Here is a 25,212-nt window from a genome sequence, read left to right on the forward strand (position 1 = left end):
TTGATAAGTGCTTCCAATTCAATGAACAAATACTAATAAGTAAAACATTTAAAGGATTCTCCAGAATTGTGTCTGTGATGCATAAGATAAAGATTTAGTGCCATATGTACACTCTTGGTAATTAACTGCCTTTTCACCGAGTTTCTTATTTTATCATCAGCCCACAGAAGATAAGAGAGCAAGTCCATGATAGACAAGAGAAAAGTAGTATTTGGAATAAAGTTTTTAAATCAAAGAAACATTAAAGAAAATTAAAATGTTCATTAATTTTATAATTATGAGTTAAAAGATAATCTCACAGTTACATCTAGCTTTGTGTTAATTTTATTAAAGATTTTACAAAATTATATTTGAAAAAAAAAAAAGCAATGCTTGATTTGGTTAAAAGTGGCAATTATTTTTTAATTTTTTATTTGATTTTGAGAAAGAGATCAATTTGTTGTTCCATTAATTTATACATTCATTGGTTGATTCTTAAATATATATATATATATATATATATATATATATATATATATAAAAATTATTTTTTACAGAGAGGAAAAGAGAGAAACAGAGTTAGAAACATCGATCAGCTGCCTCCTGCACGCCCCCACTGGGGATGTGCCCACGACCAAGGTAACATAACCTTGATCAGAATCGAACCCAGGACCCCTCAGTCCGCAGGCCAACGCTCTAGCCACTGAGCCAAACCCAATGGGGCCATTGGTTGATTCTTGAATGTGCCCTGACCTAGGATTGACTCTACAACATTGTCGTATCAGGATAACGCTCTAATCAACTGAACTGCAAAAGTGGTAATTCTTGTTAGCCTAAATAGTCACATTCCTTAGACTATACCCACCCTGAAAAATATGAATCATTACAGAGACACAGGATCACTGTTCTCCCTTTCATTCATAATAGTAAGCAACTATTTTTGTTTTTCCCTGTATAATGAAATTTTACCAGTTTACCAATTCTGTGTTTAAGTCTGTGACATTAACAATAAGTTATCCAAGGCTGTCCTATCCATACATTCACTTGATTTATTTTACAAATATTAACTGAGAGCTTATGAAGTGCCAGATTAAGTGCTTGGCACCAGGGAGATAAAAGTAATCTAGGTAATGTTCTTGGCTGCATGGACACTATCCTATGTAACAAAAGCTTAATAAGCTAAGTGTCCAGTTGTCTGTTCAACCAATCAAAGTGTAATATGCTAATGATATGCTAAGACTGTTCAACCACTGGCTACACAGCATACACTGACCACCAGGGGGCAGATGCTCCAACTGGTAGGTTAGCTTGCTGTTGGGGTCAACTGATTGGGACTGAGCAAGACAGGCCAGACACAACCTGGAGTCCTCCCATGATCCCTTTCTGGCTGGCCAACCTCCTGCGTCCCTCCCTGGCTCCGAAAGTGCACCAATGGGGTCCTTTGGCCTGGCCTGCGCCCTCTTGCAATCCAGGATCCCCCAGGGGATGTCAGAGAGCTGGTTTTACCCAATCCCACAGCCCAGGCCAAGAGACCCCATTGGGGCGCCAATTCATGCACTGGGCCTCTAGTGTTTTAAAAAGACAATAGTTTCAAATTCATCTCACTGTAGATATCTTTCCTGACTTAGTACTGTTCAAACATTATCCAAACACATTTTTTTTTTTTGATGAGTGGAAAGTCTCTGATTCTCATGTAGAAATCTGTGTGTGTGTGTGTGTGTGTGTGTGTGTGAAGTACATGTATACGTCCCTAACAGTGATTTGTGGGTCATGAAAGATGAGAAGGCAGGGAAGATAAAAATCATACATATGGGGGAAAAAAAAGTCACCAGAATTAGACATTTAGGTCAAATGCTGCCTAAATTAATTCTTCTAGGGCAGATCACTGACCTGTGGATGAGGGGTAAGAATCAATCAGAGCAAGTAATGGAACAATAATACTAATATGGATTTTCAGAAGGAGACATAAAAGGTTTGGTTCATTCACTTTTTAAATTAAGTACAGGAGGCAAATGTTAGGAAATAACACTGACATTCAAGGTGAAAGGAAAGAAATGTGTGGAAGAAACAATGGGAAAGAAGATGGCTGACAGGGATTAGGGAAGAAAAATGAAAACCTAAATATATCTTTCTGGTTTCTTCGTGGGCCACATCCTGCCAGTCACCCTATGTCTTATGAGTAATCCCAACCCTACCTAACAACTCCTGCCCCTGCTTTCAAGATGCTCAAGCCTCCACTATCCTGAGAAGTCTTCTGAAGACCTGCCATGTCAGATCCAGTTATAATCGCTCTCTCCTTTCCTTTTCTGCCCACTAACGTGAAAAGAGTGGTCAACATTTGCCACATCTACTATTTTTACAGCTGTTTACTATAGCAGCCCTTGCAATTTACTATCATTCTATAGAAACTGCTTTCTTCAAGGTCATCTACGGTTGCCAAACCACAGCCTGTTTTCAGTCCTTCTCCATGTTGGCAAAGAATAAGTACTGCTTCTCAGAAAGATAGTTACCACCTCTCTTTTGAATCTCAAATCCACTTTGGATTCCTCGATAGTGTTCTGGTTGTACACATACCTTCCTGAGGTACACTGTGCAGTGGAAACTGCATGCATTTTGACCTTTGACTAAGTGCTTATCTTCCCAGAGTCTGTTTCCTGCCTCTGGGAGTCAAATATGACCACAGACCTCACTGATATGGGGATCAAATAAAATAGCTTGTATAGAGAATCTAGCTAAGTATTTGCACATAGTTGATGTTCAGAAAATGTCCATCTCTTCTGCTTCCTCTGTATCCTCAGGCATCCTTGGCATGGATGTGCATGTCCCACAGGTTCTACCTCATTTGACTCTTCACTTAACACCCTCTACCCCTGCCATCTCACCCATCACAATGCTTACTCCAAAATCTAGGTCTTTTATTTTTCTTACCATTCTTTAGCTCTAATTCCACATTTTTAAATTCCTACAAGGGAATCACCCAATTGGATAATCTGAACCTTAAACTGAACAAAAATGGTCCCAATCCTTGTAGAACAGGTATTAATTAGTTCTTCCTATTCACTTCCCTTCAGGCAACAGTATTTTTCCAGCCATCTGTCTTAAGTGTTGTGAAATCAGGGCTGACTCTCCCACACCCCTCTGCTAAACTGTATAGATCTGGAGCTACAATGACTCCCAACATTTAACATTTAACATTACTCTGAAATCGTTTTAGTTCACTGTCTCAGTGCTCTTTGGTTAACTAGGCTATTATAGCAGAAGCTTTAAAAAAATCCATTTTATAAATGGTATGGACAAGAGCCAGAATATAAAGGATTAATGAAAAGCAGACAATTACTGACAACAGACTAGCTCTCCAAGAAGTTTGGTTAATTGAATAGTCTGAGGGGCTAATGAGGTTAAGAATAAAGGACAGGTGTGTGCTTGCAGGCCGTAGGGAAGGAGTCAACAAAGAGCAAGAAATGACTGTTTCCTAATTAATCTCATTCATTCATTTTCTGCCAGATATTTATTATAAATCTATAATATTCTAGGCATAATGCTAAGCGTTGGGTATATAATGGTGAGTAAAATCAGATATGGAACCAGACCCTAAAATCTTCAAGTTGAGTGAGGGAGACAGACATCAATAAAGTAATCATTCAATTAAATGTGAAACTGAAAATAGGTCAAGTGCTAGAAAAGTTAAGTGCCTGGTTTTATGAAGGCCTATCTATAAAGATATTTAATCTAGTTTGGCAAATCAGGAAAAGTTTCTTGAGGAAGAAACACTTTCTCAACTTCTGAAAGATAAAGATAAATTAGTCAGAGGAAATGGAGAAGAAAAAACATTTTGGACAGAGGGAACAACCTGTGTGTTATGGCGAGAAAGAGTATGGTGAGAAGGACTGAAAGAAGGTACAAGTGGCAGGAATGGGGAGAACATGATAGGGTGATGTGAGATGAGACTAAAGAAGGGGCTGGACCACACAGGGCCACAATGGCAGCCTCTGAAGGAACCAGTACAAGGCAGAGGACAGGAGCATATCTGCCTCCAGATCTCTGGAAGACTGATCTTCCTAAAGCACAGGCTGCATAATGGTACCCTTTGCTCAAAACTTAATGACTCACTGTCCACTGAAATAAGTTTAAAGTTTCCATCTCTACAACAGACCCAACTTCCCAACCACTCTTTCCAATTATCTTATACTTTTACTACAGCTCTTCTTTTTTTTATGCTATAGGCACCCCCTAGAACAGCGGTCGTCAACCTGTTGACAACCTCTGCCCTACAATGCCCCCATCTTTTCATTTCTGTTTTTTAAAACCCATTCTATCTTTTGGGCCCATCACAAATGCTACTTCTGTGCAACCTCCTTTTGATGTTCCTAGTTAAGATCTTCGCTTCTTTGAACTCCTACCGCAGTTTGTGCTTCTTTTTGCCATTTAATACATTCAACTTTTTTATTGTAGTTACCTGTCCACAGATTGACTTCTCCTTTTCTCAATCTCCAGCAGGCTGTAAAGTGTTTAAGGGCAAGGGCTTTGTTTAACCTTTGTATCACCCACAGTGCCTAAGACACAGTCTTACACACAGCAGCTGTGCTAAAAACATTTGCTGGCTATTTTTTGAGTGAGATTTCTATGTATTTGAAACGTTGCCATTGTCATGTAGATGACAGCTTCTACACTGATTTATAGTTATGATGCTACAGCAAAGTGTGAGCCTCATTTCCTTTTTTGGTATACACGGGCACTACTTATGATGGTTTTCACGGCATGATATTAAAGAAAGAAAAAAAAAATCCAAATAAACTCTTTAGAAGAAAAACCAGCGCTGCAAGTAAGGTACTTATTAATCTGTTAGTTAACAATTCGATGGTATTATTTCAGAGAAGAAACTCAAGTTACTCTACCATACCTAGTTAACAGAAGATGTATTAATGAATTTTTGGGATATTTTCATCAATAAGAAAAAAAGTAGGAAGCCAAAAAGGAAAACGTCATTTTAGAATTATTTTAAAAATTTCCTTAAATGTGATCTGAACACAGAATCAAAAACTCACATAAATAGCTTTCAAGACATTTCTATTCATTGATAAGTTTATTTCTAGAATAAAAATAAAAATAATGTGGAATAGAGAAAAAAGGTTCATGATTGTGGTGAGAATTCTATAAGCAGAATATTTCAAAGTATATTTTCACATTAAAAGATCAACTTACATATTTCATTTTGCTCTTCACCACTTTAGTATAATGCTGAGGTACCAAACCACCCAGCCTCCTCTGCCTCTAGGGAAGATTCCCATCCTTGCCTCTCTCAGTAGCCGTGGACATTACTGAAAGCTCCTTACTTATACATCTCAAAGTTGAATTTACACTGCCAAGTTGATTTAACATGGGTTTAGTTCAACCCCTCATTTTGCCAACAAGAAAAATAAAGCATAGTGAGGTTAAGAAATTTGTGCAAGGCAAAAAACAGGATATTATACAGAATACGACTGAATTTAGGGTTTTTGCATAGCTAAGGTCGTTACTGGGGTTAGGGAATTACATCTAATAAAAATATAATGCTTGATAAAAATTATTTGTATAAATTTAAATTGCTCTTAATTTTATCGTAGGCACAAACCTAAAGTCCCCAAATTTGAAAACCAAGAGGCATGTGAGGCTATTACTATTAAAAACTTCTAAGAAAAATAAAGTAGACAAGAACATACCACCAAGAAATAGGCCATTATGGGCTTTCTATTTTAGAACTATTATGTAGAATATTGAGATAAAAACTTTGATTATAAAAGACTATGGATAGCCAAATAAAATAAAATGCTTTTGTTATAACAGATGGTTTATATCCTGATAATATTTGCATTTAATGCTTTAGGATTACCTATTAATAAGGAAGCAGGGATGCTTTCCATTGATATTTCTAATTCAAAAGAAACAGGTTCTTTGTAACTCACTTTGTAGTGGTATATTTACACACAGGTTTGTTTAAAGGGCTGGGCTGTGGGGACTTTAAAACTTTATATCTAAATCCTGTTTGTGACAGATCTATAGAGGAGCTTTGTAGATGAGTGTTGGAAAGCTTTTTGTCATAACTGTTGTTGTGTAACAATTTTCTCAGAATAGTGGCTCCAGCTTTTTTCCCTACGCTCTAAGATTGAAAGCCTGCTCACAGTCTTACAGGGCAGAACACGGAGGCTGAGGAGAATAGTGCCCATAAGGCTCATGCTTCTTGGCTGCCCTGCCCTCTCCCATCCTCTCCGTGAGCTCAGTCAGGATGTGAAGATGTCATGGTAGACATGGAAGCTGACTTCCTAGGTCAAGGCTGTGACTTGCAAGGGCAAGTGCTATTTACTGACACAGTGCTGCCGCCACTGCTGCTGAGATGGGCAGTTGGAGAGCACATGTTTTGGCTGAGGATTCTTGGGAACTTTAATATGTATTGTGGCCAAAAGTTAAAAACAAAACACCTAACATTACAAAATTGTCAAAAATATGGGGAATTCTGAGGGGGGAAAGGAAATAGCTATTATTTTTTCTTGAGAAAATATCTGGATTCCCACATAGCCCTGGTGGCTGAGGGCAAATTCTCAACAATGAATATAGGGAGTTTGAAAATAATCTAAGTATTGTTTAATCCTCAATAATAAACTTTACAATGAAAAAAGTACGTGATAGTATATACCATAAGATAAATCCAAGATTTACACAAGCAAGAAAAGCAAACAATAAAGGAATGTTATGGATAAGGAGGAATCCAAAATAAATACCACTAGTTACGGTTCAGACATTTAACTTATATGGTCTCATATTCAACACTATTATCTTCATTTCGGTATGTGTGGAGGTGCTCACAGGTACTCATTTTGCATATGTAATAGAAATTTCTACAACATAAGAATTTGTTATTATAAGCCCATGAAAGTCTAAAATCAATTAGAATAGGCATATTTAAATTTGAAAAAAATTGCAAATATAAACCTCTATGACAGTGGGTATGAGGCAAGAAGTGATGACCTTTAAAGTTCAATCATGGGGCCCTATATATTGCCAGTGGAAATTAAAAACAGTGCAGCCACTGTGGAAAACAGTCTAACACTTCCTCAAATGGTTAAACACAGAGTTACCATATGACCCCGTATTTCTGAAAACATATGTTTATACAAAAACCTGTACCAAAATATTCATAACACTCAAAAGGTAGAAACAACCCAAATGACCATCAACCAATAAATCAAATGCTGTATTACCCATAAAATGGAATATTAGTCAGTCATAAAAAGAAATGAAGTACTGTTATATACTACAATATAAAAGAACCTTGAAAAACATGATGCCAAGGGAAAGAAGCCAAAAACAAAACACCACGAATTATGATTCCATCTACATGAACTGTTCAAACAGGTAAATCTATAACAGATCAGTGGTTTCCAGAGGACGCAGGAAGGGGAATTGGGACTAAGCTAATACATCTGAGGTATCTTTTTAGGGTGACAGAAATGTTCTGGTTTCAGAGTATGGTCATAGTTGTATATATAGTATACTGAATATACTAAAAACCAATGGATTGAATATTTTATTTTGCTATATGAATTATAACTCAATAAAAATTCACTTAAATATAAAAAAATTCATAATTATAAGGCAACATAAAATTTCTTCCCAATGATCTTCTATTATGATTTCAAATACTCAGAACTAAATAGGGATGTTAAGAGAAAGGCCTTGGAATACTTTTGAGAACCAATAAATTTCTAAGGAACCATCTCTTCATATTTCATTTTGTGCTCACACATTTTCCCAAGGATATTAGTGATGGGTGGGGGGTGCTATAAAAAACAATATGCTGAGGCAAAAAGCCTTAGTCCCATCTTTCCATTCATGCCTGTACCCTAGGGAAGCAGCTCTCCCGAGTGCCTATCTGGATGATGGTTACCTAAAGTGGCTGCCCATGTCCAGGGAAGGCTGTGTTTAGTGATCATGGTTAAGTTGAGCTTGTTTAAATACCATTTCCCAGGACTAACATGCTACTCCCTGAATGACTGGAATTCTCAAAGCTTTTAGGGGGAATCAACTATTGCATGGTCTCTGCCTAGGAAGTGGGCCACAGTTCAAAGGAAGCAGACAGTTCACATAAATAAAATGAAAGCAGACATTTCTGAAGATGATCTTGAAAGCTTTCCATTAGAGAACATCAAAGTCATAAAACTAGTAATAGCATGTATCTATGTTTGACTATCAAAAGTCACTCTCTACCCTCTATTCTTTCTAAAACAAAGTATTAATCTCCTTCATTAGATAACCAAATCATTTCCATGGAACATAACATGTACCTCTCTCCCTGGCTACCCATTAAGAGACATTAAAAAAAAATCTTTATTGTTGAAAGTATTATAGATGTCCCTTCCCACCACCACCCCTTTGACTCCCTCCAGCTGACCCCTCCCCCCTCCCCAGGCCTTCCCCTATTGTTTGTGCATGGGCTATGCATATATGCAAGTAAGTTCTTTGGTTAATCTCTTCTAGCACCCCTTGCTCCTTCCCTCTTTTTTTTTTTTTTTTTTTTTTTTTTAAATATATTTTATTGATTTTTTTACAGAGAGAAGGAGAGAGGGATAAAGAGCTAGAAACGTCTATGAGAGAGAAACATCGACCAGCTGCCTCTTGCACACCCCCTACTGGAGATGTGCCTGAAATCCAGGTACATGCCCTTGACCGGAATTGAATCTGGGACCTTTCAGTCTGCAGACCGACCCTTGACCACTGAGCCAAACCGGTTTCGGCTGCTCCTTCCCTCTTAAACGTGTCAGTCTGTTGCAAGTTTCAATGGCTCTGGATCTGTTTTGTTCCTGTTTATTTTGTTGATTAGGTTCCACATATAGGTGAGATCATGTGATACTTGTCTTTCTCTGACTTATTTTGCTTAGCATAATACTCTCCAGGTCCTCCATGCTGTCTCAAAAGGTAAGAGATCCTTCTTTTTTACAGTTGCATAGTAATCCACTAAGAGACATTTGATACTTCTATCTACAATTAACCATAGATCATCAAAATACAAAGTAGTGGCCTATTTACATAGGTTCCATATTAAACTTGGGTGGAAAAGTTACATATTTAAATACAAGAAGTCAGGGGCTGGGAGGAGGGGAGTAAAGGAGAGAGAAATGGAGATATCTGTAATACTATCAATAATAGAAAATATTTAAAAAATATAAGAAGTCTTTGAGAAAACCGATTCCCATTTCTGGTATGTGGGCTGCACACAAAGAAAGTCAGGCTTGGTCTACTTGCTTCTCCATACACTTCTCCATTGGCTTCTCATGGGCTGTCAGCCTTGGCCTGAACCTCTCTCTAGACTTCTCAGCTTTAAGTCAACACCTGCATAGTCCCCTCTTGTGTTACAGGCTCAAGTATAATGACAAAGATCAAAGAAGACTGGGAAGACTAAGAGCAAAGGGAATATATATATATATATATATATATATATATATATATATATAGACATTAACTAGCTTTACACAGCAGAGTACATAGATGTTGTTTATAGCAGACTGAAATGTTTATAGCAGACTATATATATTTATACACATTTTTAATGAAAAAATCATGCATCAAGACTATGAAAAGACCTAATAATATGTGGAAAAACCAGATTCAGCTTTGTATTATTTCAACATATAGTATGTCAGAGTCAAGTTTGATCAAGTTCAATTGAGATATAAAATTACTACTATAATCAAGTGCTTATGCAGTAAATATCAAGTTGGTTTATTGCACTTGTAATCAATAATTTTTTAAAATATATTTTATTGATATTTTTACAGAGAGGAAGGGAGAAGGACAGAGAGTTAGAAACATCGATGAGAGAGAAACATCGATCAGCTGCCGCCTGCACACTCACTACCGGGTATGTGCCCACAACCAAGGTACATGCCCTTGACCAGAACTGATCCTGGGACCCTTGAGTCCATAGGCCAATGCTCTATCCACTGAGCCAAACCAGTTAGAACTGTAATCAATTATTTTAAAAAAAATAACAAAACAAATTAAAACTGGATCAATTATCGCTATATCTATACATAGACCCTAATATACAAAAAGACCGAACTATGGAACAACCAAACAACTGGTCGCTATGATGTGCACTGACCACTGGGGGCGTGCACAGAACATGACAGGCTGCAGTGGGATGGTGGAGCAGGTGAGCAGAGGTGTCAGACCAAGGCGGGGTGCTAGTCACTGTCATTGGGGCGAGGCTCTGGAGGTTAATGAAAATTCTTTGCTCTCACATGCCGTGGTCCTGCCCAGCACTCGCACCTGCTGCTGGTGCCAGCCCCATTTGCCCCTGCTGCCAGCACTGGAGCCACCACTTACACCCACTGCCAGAACCGGCCCCAACTGCTCCACACTGTTAGTGGGTGCAAGCAGGGCCAGTGCCATCAGCATGTGGGAGTGGCTGCCGGCAAACGGGGGGACAGGGGGGCCACAGTGGGAGGGGCTGGGTGGGGGCAAGGAGGATGGGCAGAGACCCGCCTCTGTGCCCACCACAGCCTTGTGGCCCACAGTTCCTTTCAAAGTGTGTGAATTCGTGCACTGGGCCGATAGTTATAGATATTCTTCTATGCATAAGGAGTTCTTAAGAATCTTTGCTAACTATAACATTAAACAAAAATTAGAGAATTTAAGGGACATTTATTCCTTTACTACCGATAAATAAATGTACACTGCTTCCCTATGTTATTGGTAACTATTTAGGGTTTGAATACATAGTATAAATATAAAAAATGTTACAGTTCCACTGGCTATTCAAATCCTATGAAAGTAAATGAAGTGGGAATGGGTCATAATATCTTTTTATAGCTGCATTTCATTGAGTGTGCAAAGATCAAGTATATCAATTTGATCAATTTCTTCCTTAGATTTTATGGATATAACATTTTCATCAGTATGTACTGATAAATTACACATTGTAGTTAAAATTTTTTAAAATGTTCATACATCTGTTAAAACACAAGGGAAGTAACCAGAAAAATATGATTAGCTATAGAAACGCCTCTTACTTTGTTTTGTTTTGTTAATCCTCACCTGAGGATACTTTTCCATTGATTTTTAGAGAGTGGAAAGGAGGGGGAGAGACAAAGAGAGAAAAGCATCAATGTGAGAGAGACACATCAATTGGTCTGCAACCAACGTATGTGCCCTTGACCGAAATTGAACTTGCAAACCCTTTAGTCCACAGACTGATGCTCTATCCACTGAGCCAAACTGCCTGGGCCTTATTTACTTTCAAAATGCAAATGTGAAAATTTAAGACCCAGCTTTCTTTCTTTCTTCTGGACTATTATGTTTTGCTAAAAATGTTTACTCCCCCCCCCCCCCCCGCTGCCCGATAAGAGTTAGACTTGAGCCAGTATAGCAACATATTAATAAAATTATGTAAGTGTATCCAAGGTAGGGTAAAGGTAGGCTTACAGTTGTTCTTATGGAACATAATACTATCCTATATAATAACTTATATAATAAAAGGCTAATATGCAAACTGACTGAACGGTGGAACAATGAGTTGCTATGATGTGCACTGACCACCAGGGAGCAGACACTCAACACAGGAGCTGCCCCCTGTGGTCAGTGCACTCCCACAGGGGAATTGCTGCTCATCCAGAAGTCGGGCTCATGGCTGGAGAGCACAGCGGCAGTGGCTAAGGATGTCCAACTGACGGCTTAGGGCCACTCAGGAGTGGGCCTAAGCCATCAGTTGGACATGCCCTAGGACTTTCGAACTGCAAGAGGGTGCAGGCTAGGCTGAGGGATCCCCCTAAAGCCCAAATTTTGTGAACCAGGCCTCTAGTAATCTATACTAATAAAAAGGTAATATGCTAATTAGATCAATCGTCTTCTGGAAGACCTTCTGGACCTCCTTCCTGACAAAGCCGGAACTGGGAGAAGCTGCCTGCCCGCAGTCCCGGGTGCCAGCAGCCAACCCGGGCAAAGCCGCCCTCCCATGTGGCTGTGGCTGTGGCCCAGGCGGAGCTGGCCCAGGCCCTGGGTACCTATGACCAGCCAGAGGGAGGGAAGGTCCTGGGTGCCTACGGCCAGCTGGGGGAGGGGATCCTGGGTCCTGGGTGCAGGGCCAAGGCAGAGGCAGTTAGGGGCGATCTGGCCAGCAGAGGTAGTTAGGGGCAATCAAGCAGGCAAGCAGAGGGGTTAGGGGTGGTCAGGCAGTCAAGCAGGTAAGCGGTTAGGAGCCAGCAGTCACGGATTGTGAGAGGGTGCAGGCTGGGCTAAGGGACCCCCGACCCCATTCGTGAATTTCATGCACCGGGCCTCTAGTCTTTCTATATAAAAGCCTAAGTGACCATTGTGACCAAATGACCAGAGTGACTGGTCGACCAGTCACTATGATGCACACTGACCACCAGGGCGCAGACGCTAAATGCAAGAACTGCTCCCTGGTGGTCAGTGCACTACCACAGCCAACCTCCATGGCCTTTCCCTCCCCCAGGCCTGCCAACCTCCCGCAGCCCCTCCCCCCCTATTGGTTAACCTCCCGCGCCTTCCCCCCTTGGCCAACATCCTAGAGCCCCTCCCCTCGCCAACTTTCTGCAACCCCCATGGCCCCAATCGCCAGCCAGGTGAGGGACCCCACCTGTGCACAAATTTGTGCACTGGGCCTCTAGTTAATAAATAATAATACAAGCATAAACTGTTTTATGTATTCATAACTATAAGCCTACTTTTGTCCCACCCTGTGTGTACCCTTTTCTAAGCTCTCATGAGAAATTTTGAAAACAGCTTTCATGTATTAAACAAATGCTAGTAATAAAAAAAAACTTTGCAATTTTCATATATAAAAAAGTACCATTGTTATAATATTGAACAATTATACTCATTTCAGTGACTACAATTGCCATTCAGAATCTTTTTCCTAGCTATAAAGACTTTTAAGTTTATTTTTAACATAAACTCCAGAAATGTCTACAAATAATGACTAAAAAAAAAAAATCCATTGAAAGTTTAAGAGTATATGCGAAGGTTTTCCAAAATCATAAGCTAATTATTTTTAAAAAGGATAATCCTATGTATGCCTATGTTCAATCTTAGTGGTGATAAGTTGAAAGGCTGAATGGCTGGGTTACTATTCCACAAATATATATGAGTGTATCACCCTCTTTCTCTGTATGTGTATGTCTCTTTGGGTGTCTAAAATCTCCCTACTTTTCACTGTGTATAAGGCTCTTTATGCAATGCTGGCCCTTATGCCTGCTTTTTATCTCCCCAATGAAGTTCTTTCTTAAGTAACTGTAAACTGTAATGGGAAGAAAGAGGGGTACCAGTATAAAGTATAATTATACTTTAGAGAAGTCAATAGGATTAGTTTTAACAAGATAGATATGTATTTTAATTTTATCCCCATTTCATATAGTAATATTTATTCTAAAAGGGTGATAAAAGGACAAGCTGAGAATGAAAGGGGTTTCAGTTGAGCCATACATTCTCTGGGGGGTGGGGGAATAGCAGGGGGAGAGAAATATGAAAAGCCAAAGGGGACTTTCTGAGAAAAGAGGAAATAAGAAATAAAATAATATGGGGACAGGAGATAGAAGTCTTAGAAGATGACAACCAAAGCATAAGGAGATTTAGCTAATGAAGATATAGAATGCAAATGCAGAATGGGAAGGATCAATAATAACTTATAATGAGGGCCTATAGTGAAAGTTAGAATTATGAGAAAAGATTTGAAAGACAAAAACTAAGAAAGTGGCATCTGACTTGGTATCTATAGTGACCGAAGATTAAAAAAAAAAAGATATAAAGGGTCCTAACTATAAAGTAGTTTAGTTGTATAGGTATCAAAAAAACCAAGGACTAAAAGAAGATGGGTAGCCGAAACCGGTTTGGCTCAGTGGTAGAGCGTTGGTCTGTGGACTGAAGAGTCCCAGGTTCGATTCCGGTCAAGGGCATGTACATTGGTTGCAGGCACATCCCCGGTAGGGGGTGCAAGAGGCAGCTGGTCGATGTTTCTCTCTCATCGATGTTTCTAGCTCTCTATTTCTCTCCCTTCCTCTCTGTAAAAAATCAATAAAAATATATTTTAAAAAAATTAAAAAATAAATAAATAAAAGAAGATGGGTATATCTAGCTGTAAGGGTTAGGAAGTAATGAAAGGATTCAAGGCAAGTGACAAAAAGAGAGCATTTACTGCTACAACCTCAAGATTGATTGCACAATGTGAAACATGCAATACATCTAATTGTTTCTTGAATTACTAGTAAGTTACTATTTTTATGAGACACTGACCCCCTGAAATAAGAGGTTCCCTACATTACATCCAAAGACAAATAGTGCATCAAAGGACTAGGAAAGCTTTCAGTGTTTTTTGCCACATGGATGCCTTTATTAAAATCAAACATTAGAGGTTTATTTTTTGTATGGAAAAATCATGAAATTTTATGGTTGCCTTTATTACTTAATTTTCCACATTTTATTTGTTCCTTGTTGTACATTTTGGAGATGTAGCAAAAGTTTGACAGACAAAAAGAAGTAGGACTTAACATGTGTCCTCAGTAAGCAGCTGCTCAATAAGATAATATTTCCAGTTACTGGCTTAGAAAGCAAGATTCTGAGATTACTGCTGGACGTAGGCCTCTGACTTGTCAACCAAAGAAGTTACTTCCTCTTCAGTATAATGAATTGCAGAAGTACAGTTAAACAGTTGTCTTTGAGGGTTTATTAGCAGGCATCGGATATGGTGGGTGAGCAGATACTGATTTTTTTTTCCGCCAGTGACCAAAATATTTACGAATTTCATAAAATGGAAAGAACTTTCTAAAAAATTAATAAGATCTGTTTCACAAGTAAGCAATTCAACTGGAACACTGAATAGTAGAAATGATAAAGATTTGTTCTTATGGTTCATAAAAAATTTATATCAGGGCAGTCAAGTAAAGTTATTTTCTGTGTTCTGATTTAATGAATCATGTGAGGTGTATCTGGTTGGGTGACACAAATGCTGGCTCAGTGAAGCCTACCCTAATGTCTCCCAGCACAGCCTTCCTTGGGACAGTAAATCCACAATAACATGTCTGACTAAAGTAATATAAGAGAAAGAGAAAGCAGCACTGGAGATGCTGGGAGGCTGGCTCATAACATTTCTTGACCTGTGAGTGTCCAGTATGTATTCAATGTCCTATGGGCTTCAATGACCTAACAAGTACCAAAAGCAACAGTAATGCAGTAATGAATGGTCTTCAAAAAAAAAAAAAAAAGACTTTTGCAATTCAAGCTGAAAAACACACACTTACTAGATGGATTTAACCCTGCTGAAAGACATCCTAAGAAACCACCAGCGATTTCTTTAACCCTTTGTATGCCGTAGACACAAGGATGGCTTCCGTTTTGGAAGCGTAGAAGTTAACTGGTTACGGGTGAGTGAATATTAAATGTTTTATATATGCTTGTGTAGTATCTATTTTAGTTCCTTTAAATATTTGATTTTAAAGATACACATTAATTTTGAAAATGAAACTTTTATTATACTATTGATGATAAAATATGTTGAAGAAAAATGAAATAGCATTAGATATTTTGATTACAAATATAGATTTAAAATAATGTGGTCCCATTTATTTTTAATAAAATACACTGTTAAAAATGAAACTAAAGGAACCTCTGCATATATCCCACATAGGGATGTTTTTCTCTTTCAAAAGATAAGTTATTTGCAAAGAAAAAGGCCATCAGGAAAAAAGACAGTTAAAATATAGAGAATGATTACAACTTATCAAAACATAGTATATCACTTTACATAAAAGTTATTTTATTATAAAGGAAATAAAAATAAGACACAAAATAGAGGTACAACATTTTCTAAGGATGTTTACAAAATCAATGAACAACTCTGTTTTTCCCTAATCAATGTTCTTTTTATTTAGTATTTAGTTAAAATCTGAAAGAGTACTTACAATGTCAGCAACACCATAGCAATTAAGGTCCATTCTGCAGGTTTGTGTATAATATTTCTATTTGTTAATCTGAAAGATAGTAAGATAAAATTTACCAAAGGATTGTTATATTTTTCTATTTATGGAAAAGTCAGAAATATGACATCCTGTGTCAAAGAGCACTATTTTTTTTTATTCTTGTTCGACTTGATAAGAGTCAATCCTATATAATAAAATGCTAATATGCAAATTGTTCCCTTGATCGGGAGTTCGATCAGGAGTTCAATTGGGAGTTCTACCAGCGGGCAGGGTTGGCTGGCCAACTGCCCACAGCCCCTCCCTCCCGCCAGCCTGGCCAGACTCCACCCGTGCACAAATTCATACACTGGGCCTCTAGTAGCATAATAATATAGCTTGATATTCACTATCTAATAATGACCATCTCAAAAGAAAATATTCCAGTCCTACAATTATGTATTTATAACAATAATACTATTACACATAATGGAAATAAAGGAACAACATGGGAAACTAAATGGCATGGTTTATTAAAATACACACATCCCTATAAACATATGCTTTATGTTTTCCCCAAACGTTTTATTAAAGCTAACAAGGTAAACAATTTTTTATTTTAATTTTAATTCATCTTTTGTGCCTTTCTACCTCATGCTAGGTTGCCAGTAGTCAATTAAGGGATGTTATACTCCATAATATACAGAAATGAGCATTCACTTAATACATTTTAAGGCAAGGTTTCTATTAAAAAAAACCTTAAGTTTTAAAAAATCAGCAGTAAATTCTACCACTTAGCAGTTGATGACAACAAAATGTTATAATTACCTTAGTTTCTCAGAAAGCATTTAAAAAGATTGCTCTAAATAAAAAATAGTATCAATCAATCAGGAAAAACCAGCCAATAATACCTGATAAAAGGATGTTATCTAAAATATACAAAGAATGCTTAACATGTAACAATAAGAAAACAAACAGCCCAATTAAAAAAATGGGCCAAACACCTTAATAGACACTTCACCAAAGATAAACAAATGACAGATGGCTCCGTATTATATGCCATCAGAGAAATGCAATTTAAAACAAGTTAACACTATATACCCATTAGAATGGCTAAAATCCTGAACATTGACAAAACCAAATGCTGATAAGCATGTGGAGCAAAAGGAACTCTCATACATTGCTGTGGGGAATGCAAATGGTACAGCCACTTTGGAAGACAGATTGGAGGTTTCTCACCAAGTAAACATACTTCTACCATATGATACACAATCACGCTCCTTGGTATTTACTCAAAGACGTAAAAAAATCATGTCTATACAAAAACCTACACACAACATTTACACAAGTTTTATTCATAATTGCCAAAACTTGGAGATAACCAAGAGACTTTCAGTAAGTGAATGAATAAATTGTGGTATATCTAGACAAGGAAACATTATTCAGCTGTGATAAAAAAGTGAGTTATCAAACCAAGAAAAGACATGGAGGTACTTTATATGCATATTACCAAAGTGAAAGAAGCCACTCTGAAAAGGCTACATACTGTATGATTCTAATAATACCACATTCTTGAAAAAGGTAAAACCATCAAGATAGTAAAAAGATCAGTAGTTGCCTTGGGGGAGAAAGGGATGGGGAGTGGGTTGGAGAGGGATAGATGAATAGGTGGAATTCAGAATTTTTAGGGCAGTGAAAATACTCTATGATACTATAATGATTGATACATGTCATCATACATTTGTCCAAACCCATAGAATATACAAAATCACTAGGTGATAATGATGTTGTCAATTTAGATTTACCAACTGTAGGAATGTTGATAATAAGGTGTACATCTAAATAAAATGTTACAAAATACTATATAATCCATTAATTCTGAGTAGAGAATATGTATATCTTTGTTAATCTGAATTTTTTTTCAATAGTTAAAATGTTTTACAAAATTTTAAAAATTCTAGATGATATAAAAAATACAGTATAGTGGCTAAAAGGTTTGACAGACATGGACTCAGTACACATATCAATCACTTAGTAGTGTTTTACCCTGGTCACACTCAACAGATGTAAAACTTTTTTTTAATTTAGTAAAATAGGAACAATGTACTACCTATCCCAGGGTTTTTGTTTTTTTTATGAGGATTAAGTGTACAAAAGACGTCCACGTTGCCAAATTCAACTGACATCTCTGAGTCCTCTTACTCTATCAGCAGCATTTGACACAGTTGATCACTCCCTTCTCCTTGGAACACTTTCTTCAGTTGGTTTCCAATTGCCTGATTTCCCTCTCTCTCACTAGCATTCTCTCCCAGACCTCTTTTTAAAAAATATATATTATTTTTATTGATTTCAGAGAGGAAAACAGAGGGAGAGAGAGATAGAAACATCAATGATGAGAGAGAATCATTGATTGACTGCCTCCTGCACCCCCTACAATGAGGTCATGTGCCCTGAATGCCTTCCCAGACCTTTTAATTTTGGTTTGCCCAGGGTCTCTGCCCTTGGGTCTCTGGTCTCCTCTATTTATGCTCATTCCCTTAGTGATGCCATTTAATCTCATAGCTTTAAATATTAAATAACTATGTGCTATACTGAAACAAATGTTGTATTTATTTCTTAAACATCTTCCTATAATCTATTATAAAGTTGAAATTAAATATAGAGAATGTTTTCACAGTTTTTTAACTCAAAATTTGCCAATCATTTTTAATACTAGTTTTTTCTTTTTTTAAGAAAAAGGGATTTCAGGACAGGCAGTACCTTCTTTTAAAATTTATCAACAAAGAACCATTAACTGCACAGTTGCTGTTAGCTGCCTGTTCTAAAACAAGCCTTTTTATTGAAACACAAATAAACTTTTCTGTAATATTTTATGGAATATAAAGAGACTTCAATTGTTTGACTTATTTAACGTGGCACTGTTAGTTTTTATTAATAAAACGCACATGGACATTTAAAAAACAAACAAACAAAAACTATGTGCTGACAATTCTCAAATTTATTATCTCCAGCCTGGGCCTTTTCCTTGAATTCCAGACTTCTGTATTTAATGGTCTACTTGACATTTCCACTTGAATGTAAAATAGGCTTCTCTAAACATAATACAGCCCAGACCGAATTCCTCATTTTCCCCCTACAAACTGGTCCTTCTGCAGACAGCTCCATCCCAGTAAATAGCTGCCCAATCCAGTTGCTCAAGTCAAAATTCTCGTGCTTAAACTTGTCTCCCTTCATGTCCTATGTCAAATAAGCCATCAAGTCCTGATGGTTCTATCTTCAAAAAGAATCCGATTACTTATTACCTCCACTCCTTTCATCTTGGTCCATATCATTTCTTGTTTAGATGACCAAAACAGCATCCTAAAAGGTCTTTCTGCCTCTGCCCATCTATTTTAATTCTGAAGTTATCAGCCAGAGTGCTGCTGTTAAAAATGTATCAGGTATTGTCATTCCTCTGTTCCAAATCCACCAACTGTTCTCCATCTCAGAGTAAAAGTAAAAGAATGACCATGGCTACAAGGTCTGTATAATCTGTACCATACCCACTCCCATCCTATATTTGTTTGACTGTATCTCTTTGTAGCTTTGCCTCTGCTCATTTCTTCAGCCTCATCAGCATCCTTAATGTTCTGTGAATACACCAGGCCTGCTCCTGCTCCAGAGCCTTTGTACCTTCTGTTTCTGATCTGTTGTATTTTCATAGATAGTAGCATGGTTTGCTCTTTCACCACCTCTTAGATCTTTATACAAATGGCATCTTCTCAATGAGGTATTCCCTGACCAACCTATTTAAAATGACTTCTTCCCTCGTCAGTACTATCCCCTTCTCCTTCTTAGGGGAAAGGGAGGAGAATGAACTGGGAAAGGGGATAGGACATATCACCACATAATAATAATATACATATTGTTTTTAAAAATTTACATATCCTTTTTATTAGATTAGTTCCATGAGAGAAGGAACTTTTGTGTTTTGTTCACTGCTTCATTGGTAGCAAAACAGAATCTAGCACATAACCATAAAAGGTTAAAGAATAAGCATGTGGGGGGGGGGGGGGAAGGCAAATACAGTTAAGTAGAATCCAAACATCTAAAATTAAAACAAATTTAAGATTTAATGAATTTCTTTATTCATTCAGCAAAAATGTATTGTGTACCTGCTTTATCTAATCTACTCCATTTCAGGCACCAAGGAAAGCATGACAAGGTCTTTGCTTTCACTTTAAATACTTCAAGTGGCAGACTCAAAAAATTTTATTTGCTCTCATATTTTTCCTTTTACTAAGTCAAATAATTTCAAGCACAGACGCTAAATATATTTATTATTGTCTGAGTAATAATTGCAATATGAAAATAGGAATATTTGATATAAAGCATTTAAAAAGCACGGTTTCAAAATATAATTTAAAATTCAATACAAACATTAGGAAAAAGGCTTGATTTATCACTGATGAGATTTAAAAATAACTTTTGTGTCAAAATGTAATTTTAATTCAAATCTGACTTAGAAAAGTCTCTTGAGTCAACACGGAGGACAGTGAACTATTACTGAACAACTTCAGATGGAACTACTATGACAGGTAAATCAATATAACATTCCGGATAAATGACTGTGATGCAATTCAGTGGAAAGGACAGCTCTAGTCACTGGGGAAAGATTCTTCAAAGAGCTGAAAAAGCTGTTTGATGTTTAAGTTATAACAGGCTTTCAACTCTGGCTGCACATAGGAATCACCTAGGGAGCTTTTAAAAAAAATACTAATGTTCAGGCGTCGAGTAGGAGGATACTGCATGGGCATGCTTCCAGCAACAACCTGGAATTACAACTTAAATATGGAAAGGCTTCCAAATAATCAATAGAAAACTCAAAAGAGAGAACTCTGATACTCAAGGATTGAAGGTGGAGACCACATAGAGACTGGTAGGAGGGCGGGTGGAAAGGGCTGGCTGGGCACCCACAGATAGCAACTGAAGTCTCGGAGAGCTATCTCAGCTGTGGGAGGAGGAGAGGTGCCACTGAGAACTCTGGGATCCAATCCCCGAGCTGGGCTCCTCAGCAGAGAGCACCAAACTGAGGGGGGTACCCACATAACAGCCTACCTAATAAAAGAGTAATATGCAAATTAACCACCACTCTACTACACCCACCAGCCATTCAAAGCCAGTAAGCAAATAAACCCAACCCAGATGGCTACACCCACAGAGAGCAGGAGGGAGACTTGGGTTTCCCAGGCAATGGGGGAAGCCAAGCTTTCTGTCTGCCCTTGCTGTCCTAAGCCTCCACTCAATGTTACAAAGTTTCAATTATAGAAGGTAAACCAATCCAAATGGAGTGAGCAGGAGGCTTGGCTCCACTTCAGGATACAAAATTTCAATTGTAGAAGGTAAATAAATTCCAGATAGGAGAGCTTCCGCTTGGGTCGCTAGGGGGTGTGGCCATCCTGCAAACCACCACAAGCTCCTAGCCCAGGCTGCCCAATGCTCTAAGGCACATGTGTCAAACACAAGGCCCGCAGGCCAAATCCAGCCCGCCAGGCCTTGCAATGTGGCCCGCACCGCGCTGTCATCACTGCACTCCGCTGTCAGTTTATGACTGTTCAGTAAACCATTCGGCCTGCGATTTAGGCTGGATTTTAGATTTTGGCCCCTTCTCTGATTGAGTTCGACACCCCTACTAAGGGAACCCCCACCCTGATCCAGGACACCTTTCAGGGCAAACCAGCGGGCCCCCACCCCATGCACCAGGCCTCTATCCTATCTAATAAAAGAATAATATGCAGATTGACTATCATTCCAACACACAATATAGCTGCCCTCGTGTGGTCAAAGATCCTGCCCCTATGTGGACACAAGATGGCCACCACAAGATGGTGAGCAGGAGAGGGCAGTTGGGAGGCACCAGGCCTGCAAGGAAGGGCAGTTGGAGGCAATCAACCCTGCAGGGGAGGGCAGTTAGGGGTGACCAGGCCAGCAGAGGAGGGAAGTTGGGGGCAAACAGGCTGGCAAGGGAACAGTTAGACATCAGTCAGGCTGGCATGGGAGTGGTTAGGGGTGATCAGGCTGGCAGGCAGAAGCAGTTAAGGGCAATCAGGAAGGAAGGCAAGCAGTTGGGAGTGAGCAGTCCTGGATTGTGAGAGGGATGTCCGACTGCCCATTAAGGCCCAATCCCAGTAGGACCTTCCTTGAGGGGTTCCAGATTGGAGAGGGTACAGGCTGGGCTGAGGGACACTTCCCTGCCCCTGTGCATGAATTTCGTGCACTGAGTCTCTAGTCTAGCTATGAAAAGCAGTGGGATGCTGTCTGCCAGGGAGTGGCAGCTGAAAGTTGGACACCCTCTTAAAAGGGCCAATGCACAATAATTCCCTGTGGAGCCACCCACCTTGTGCTCTGGCAGAAGGAGGGTGAAGTGGACTGGAGCTGTGAGAGCATAACTCAAGACTGGGGACTCAGGGAATAGAGCTAAGAAGGCAGGCACCCCAAGTTTCCTAGGCTGAGTCCATTCCCTTGGGCAGCAGAGAACATCTTGCCCACATTGACATTTGCCTTGCCTGGGGGAGACAGTTGATACACCCTATTGGGAAAAACCTTGCCCTGAGGCCACTTAAGAGATTAAAAGTAACAATTAGCCTCTAGGCAGAAGCAAATGCCCCACCTGTTGAAAAACTCCTGCCACACCTGAGGACAATTGCCTGGGGGCAATTCAAGTCAGAATCCTATCAGTCTGTAGACAGAGATGGTCTCTGGAGGCTTTGAGTCTTTGCCTGACCCAATGAATCAGAAACAGCCTTTAACACTATCCTGCATTAGATATTGAGAGGTATAGAGGACCTACCTAAAACAGAAGTCACAAACCCAAATAGACAACCAAAATGAGAAAACAAAGAAACAACCCCCAAATGAAAGAACTAGCAAATTCTCCAAAAGAAGAGATAAATGAAGCAGAGATAAGAAATTTATCTGAAACAGAGTTCAGAGTAATGCTGTTAAAAATACTCAACAGTATAAAAAAAAAAAAGACATAGTAACTATGAAAAAAGAACAGTCGGAGATAAAGAATGACATAACACAAATAAAGAATACATTGGAAGGAATACATAGCAGGTTAGTGGAAGCTGAGGATTGAACCAGTGAATTAGAAGACAGAGTTGAAAATATCACTCAATTAGAGAACCAAAAAGAAGAAAAAAATTAAAAAACAGGACAGTTTGAGAGCTGTGGGACAATGTGAAATGTAACAATATTAGAATAGTAGGTGTGCCAGAAGAGGCAGAAAGGGAGAAAGGGATAGAAAAGGTGTTTGAAGAAATAATGGTAGAAAATTTCCCTAACATGGTAAAGAAAAAAGTTACACAAGTTCAGGAGGTACAGAGAACCCCACACAAGAAGAACCCAAACAGACCCACACCCAAACACAACATAATTAAAATGCCAAAAACTAAAGACAAAATCTTAAAGACAGCACGAAAAAAGAAAACTGTTACCTACAAAAGATTACCCATAAGGCTGACACCTGATTTCTCATCAGCAACTCTACAGGTCAGAGGGAATGTCATGAAGTATTCACGTTAGTGGAAAGCAAGGATCTGAGACCAAATTTACTATATCCAGCAAGGCTATCATTCAAAATAGATGGTCAAATAAAGAGCTTTTCAGACAAAAAAAAAAAAAAAAAAAAAAAAAAAAGGCTAAAGGAGTTCACCACCACTAAGCCAGCATTACAAGAAATGCCAAAGAGATTGCTGTAAGGAATTGCTGAGAAAAAGAAACACAGAGAGAAAACTAGCCATACAGAATTAAAGTGGCTATAAATAAGTACCTCTCAATAATAACCCTAAATGTAAGTCGATCAAATGCTCCAATCAAAAGGTGTAGGGTAGCTGAATGGATAAAAAAAAACATGACCCTACTATGTGCTGTCTACAAGAGACCTAACCTCAAAACAAAAGACACACACAGGATGAAAGTGAAGGATGGAAAAAATTTTTCCATGCAAATGGAAAGGAAAAAAAAAGCTGGAGTAGCAATACTCATATCCGACAAAATAGACTTTAAAAACATCATGCTAGGTGAAATAAGCTGTTGGAGAAAGATAAATATATTATGATCTCACTCATTTGTGGAATATAATGAACAACATAAACTGATGAACAAAAACAGAGCCAGAGGGGGGGAAATATTCTAGAATATAATAGAAGTAATCCTGTTATTGGCAGATTTTTAACATTTCCTATAACTTTTGTGATATTATATTATGTTAATAGAGTTCTGATATTTCTATATTTAAAATCCTTGTATTCTTGAAATATTAATGTTTATTGAATGTAATATTATATGTAAGGTAATTTTTCTTAAATAATTGATATTTATTGCATGCAACATTATCATATTTAAAATAGTTTTTCTTGAGATATTAATGTTTATTGCATGCAACATTATTATATTTAAAATTGTTTTTCTTAAAATAAAATAAAAAACTGGAAAAAAATATTAATGTCCTAGCCCAACCCTAACTAAAGGAAATTCAATCTGCAGAGATGGAGCCAGACATCTGGAATGGTTAAAAGATCCCCAGGTAATTCTGATGCACAACTGGCTTGAGAATCACTGTTCTACAAGTTCCTATTATTGATTATCATTTCAAAGAGAAGGATATGGTTATTTATGTCAACTCTTTTCCAATGAAAGTATTGACTGAAAAGATGTCTCAATACTAGCTTCTGTCATCAATATGGCCTTTTTTTAGACTTCACTTATAAGCCCTAGCCTACGAATAGTCACATACTTGCTGAAGTCGTCCTGCCAGAATCTCAAGATCCCAAATGAGTTATTTTACCAGAGGTCATTCGGTACTCGTCTAAGTAACCAACATTGTTCTAAAAAACAGCAAAGGCTAAGCAATTTTTACCTGCAGGTAATAAATTAACATCAAGATTTTTATAACAACCCTACACCAAAATAATGCTTTGGGGGCTTATTTCTCCCAAACTTTTAATGAAAAACATATAAAAGTAGAGAGAATATAAAATACACTCCCATATACTCAGCACTACTTTGAGAATTATCAACTCGTGACCAACCATATTTTATCTATACAACCTCATATTCAATATCCCTTAATCTGGATAATTTTGTAGCAAACTACAGACATATCATTTAGCTAGGCTTTAATTTCATGCAAATTAACTTGAAAGAACTTACACAATAGTAATGACAGGAAAAAAGGTGATAAAACAACAGTTTATAGCCCGGCCAGCCTGCTCAGTGGTTAGAGCGTCATCCCTCATACCAAAGGGTC

General features: G+C 38.1%; 1 protein-coding gene across 1 annotated transcript in view; it reads right to left on the bottom strand.

Annotated features, from left to right (window-relative positions):
- RPAP2 (RNA polymerase II associated protein 2) overlaps positions 1 to 25,212 on the bottom strand; it is a 91,700-nt gene that overhangs the window by 27,437 nt on the left and 39,051 nt on the right. Inside the window, exon 11 of the mRNA XM_084873419.1 lies at positions 15,927 to 15,995. Coding sequence (XP_084729545.1) covers positions 15,927 to 15,995 — 69 coding nt within the window. The remainder of the gene's footprint in view (positions 1 to 15,926; positions 15,996 to 25,212) is intronic.

Source organism: Pipistrellus hanaki (genome assembly GCF_964339955.1).
Source record: "Pipistrellus hanaki genome assembly, chromosome: 2".
NCBI lineage: Eukaryota > Metazoa > Chordata > Mammalia > Chiroptera > Vespertilionidae > Pipistrellus > Pipistrellus hanaki.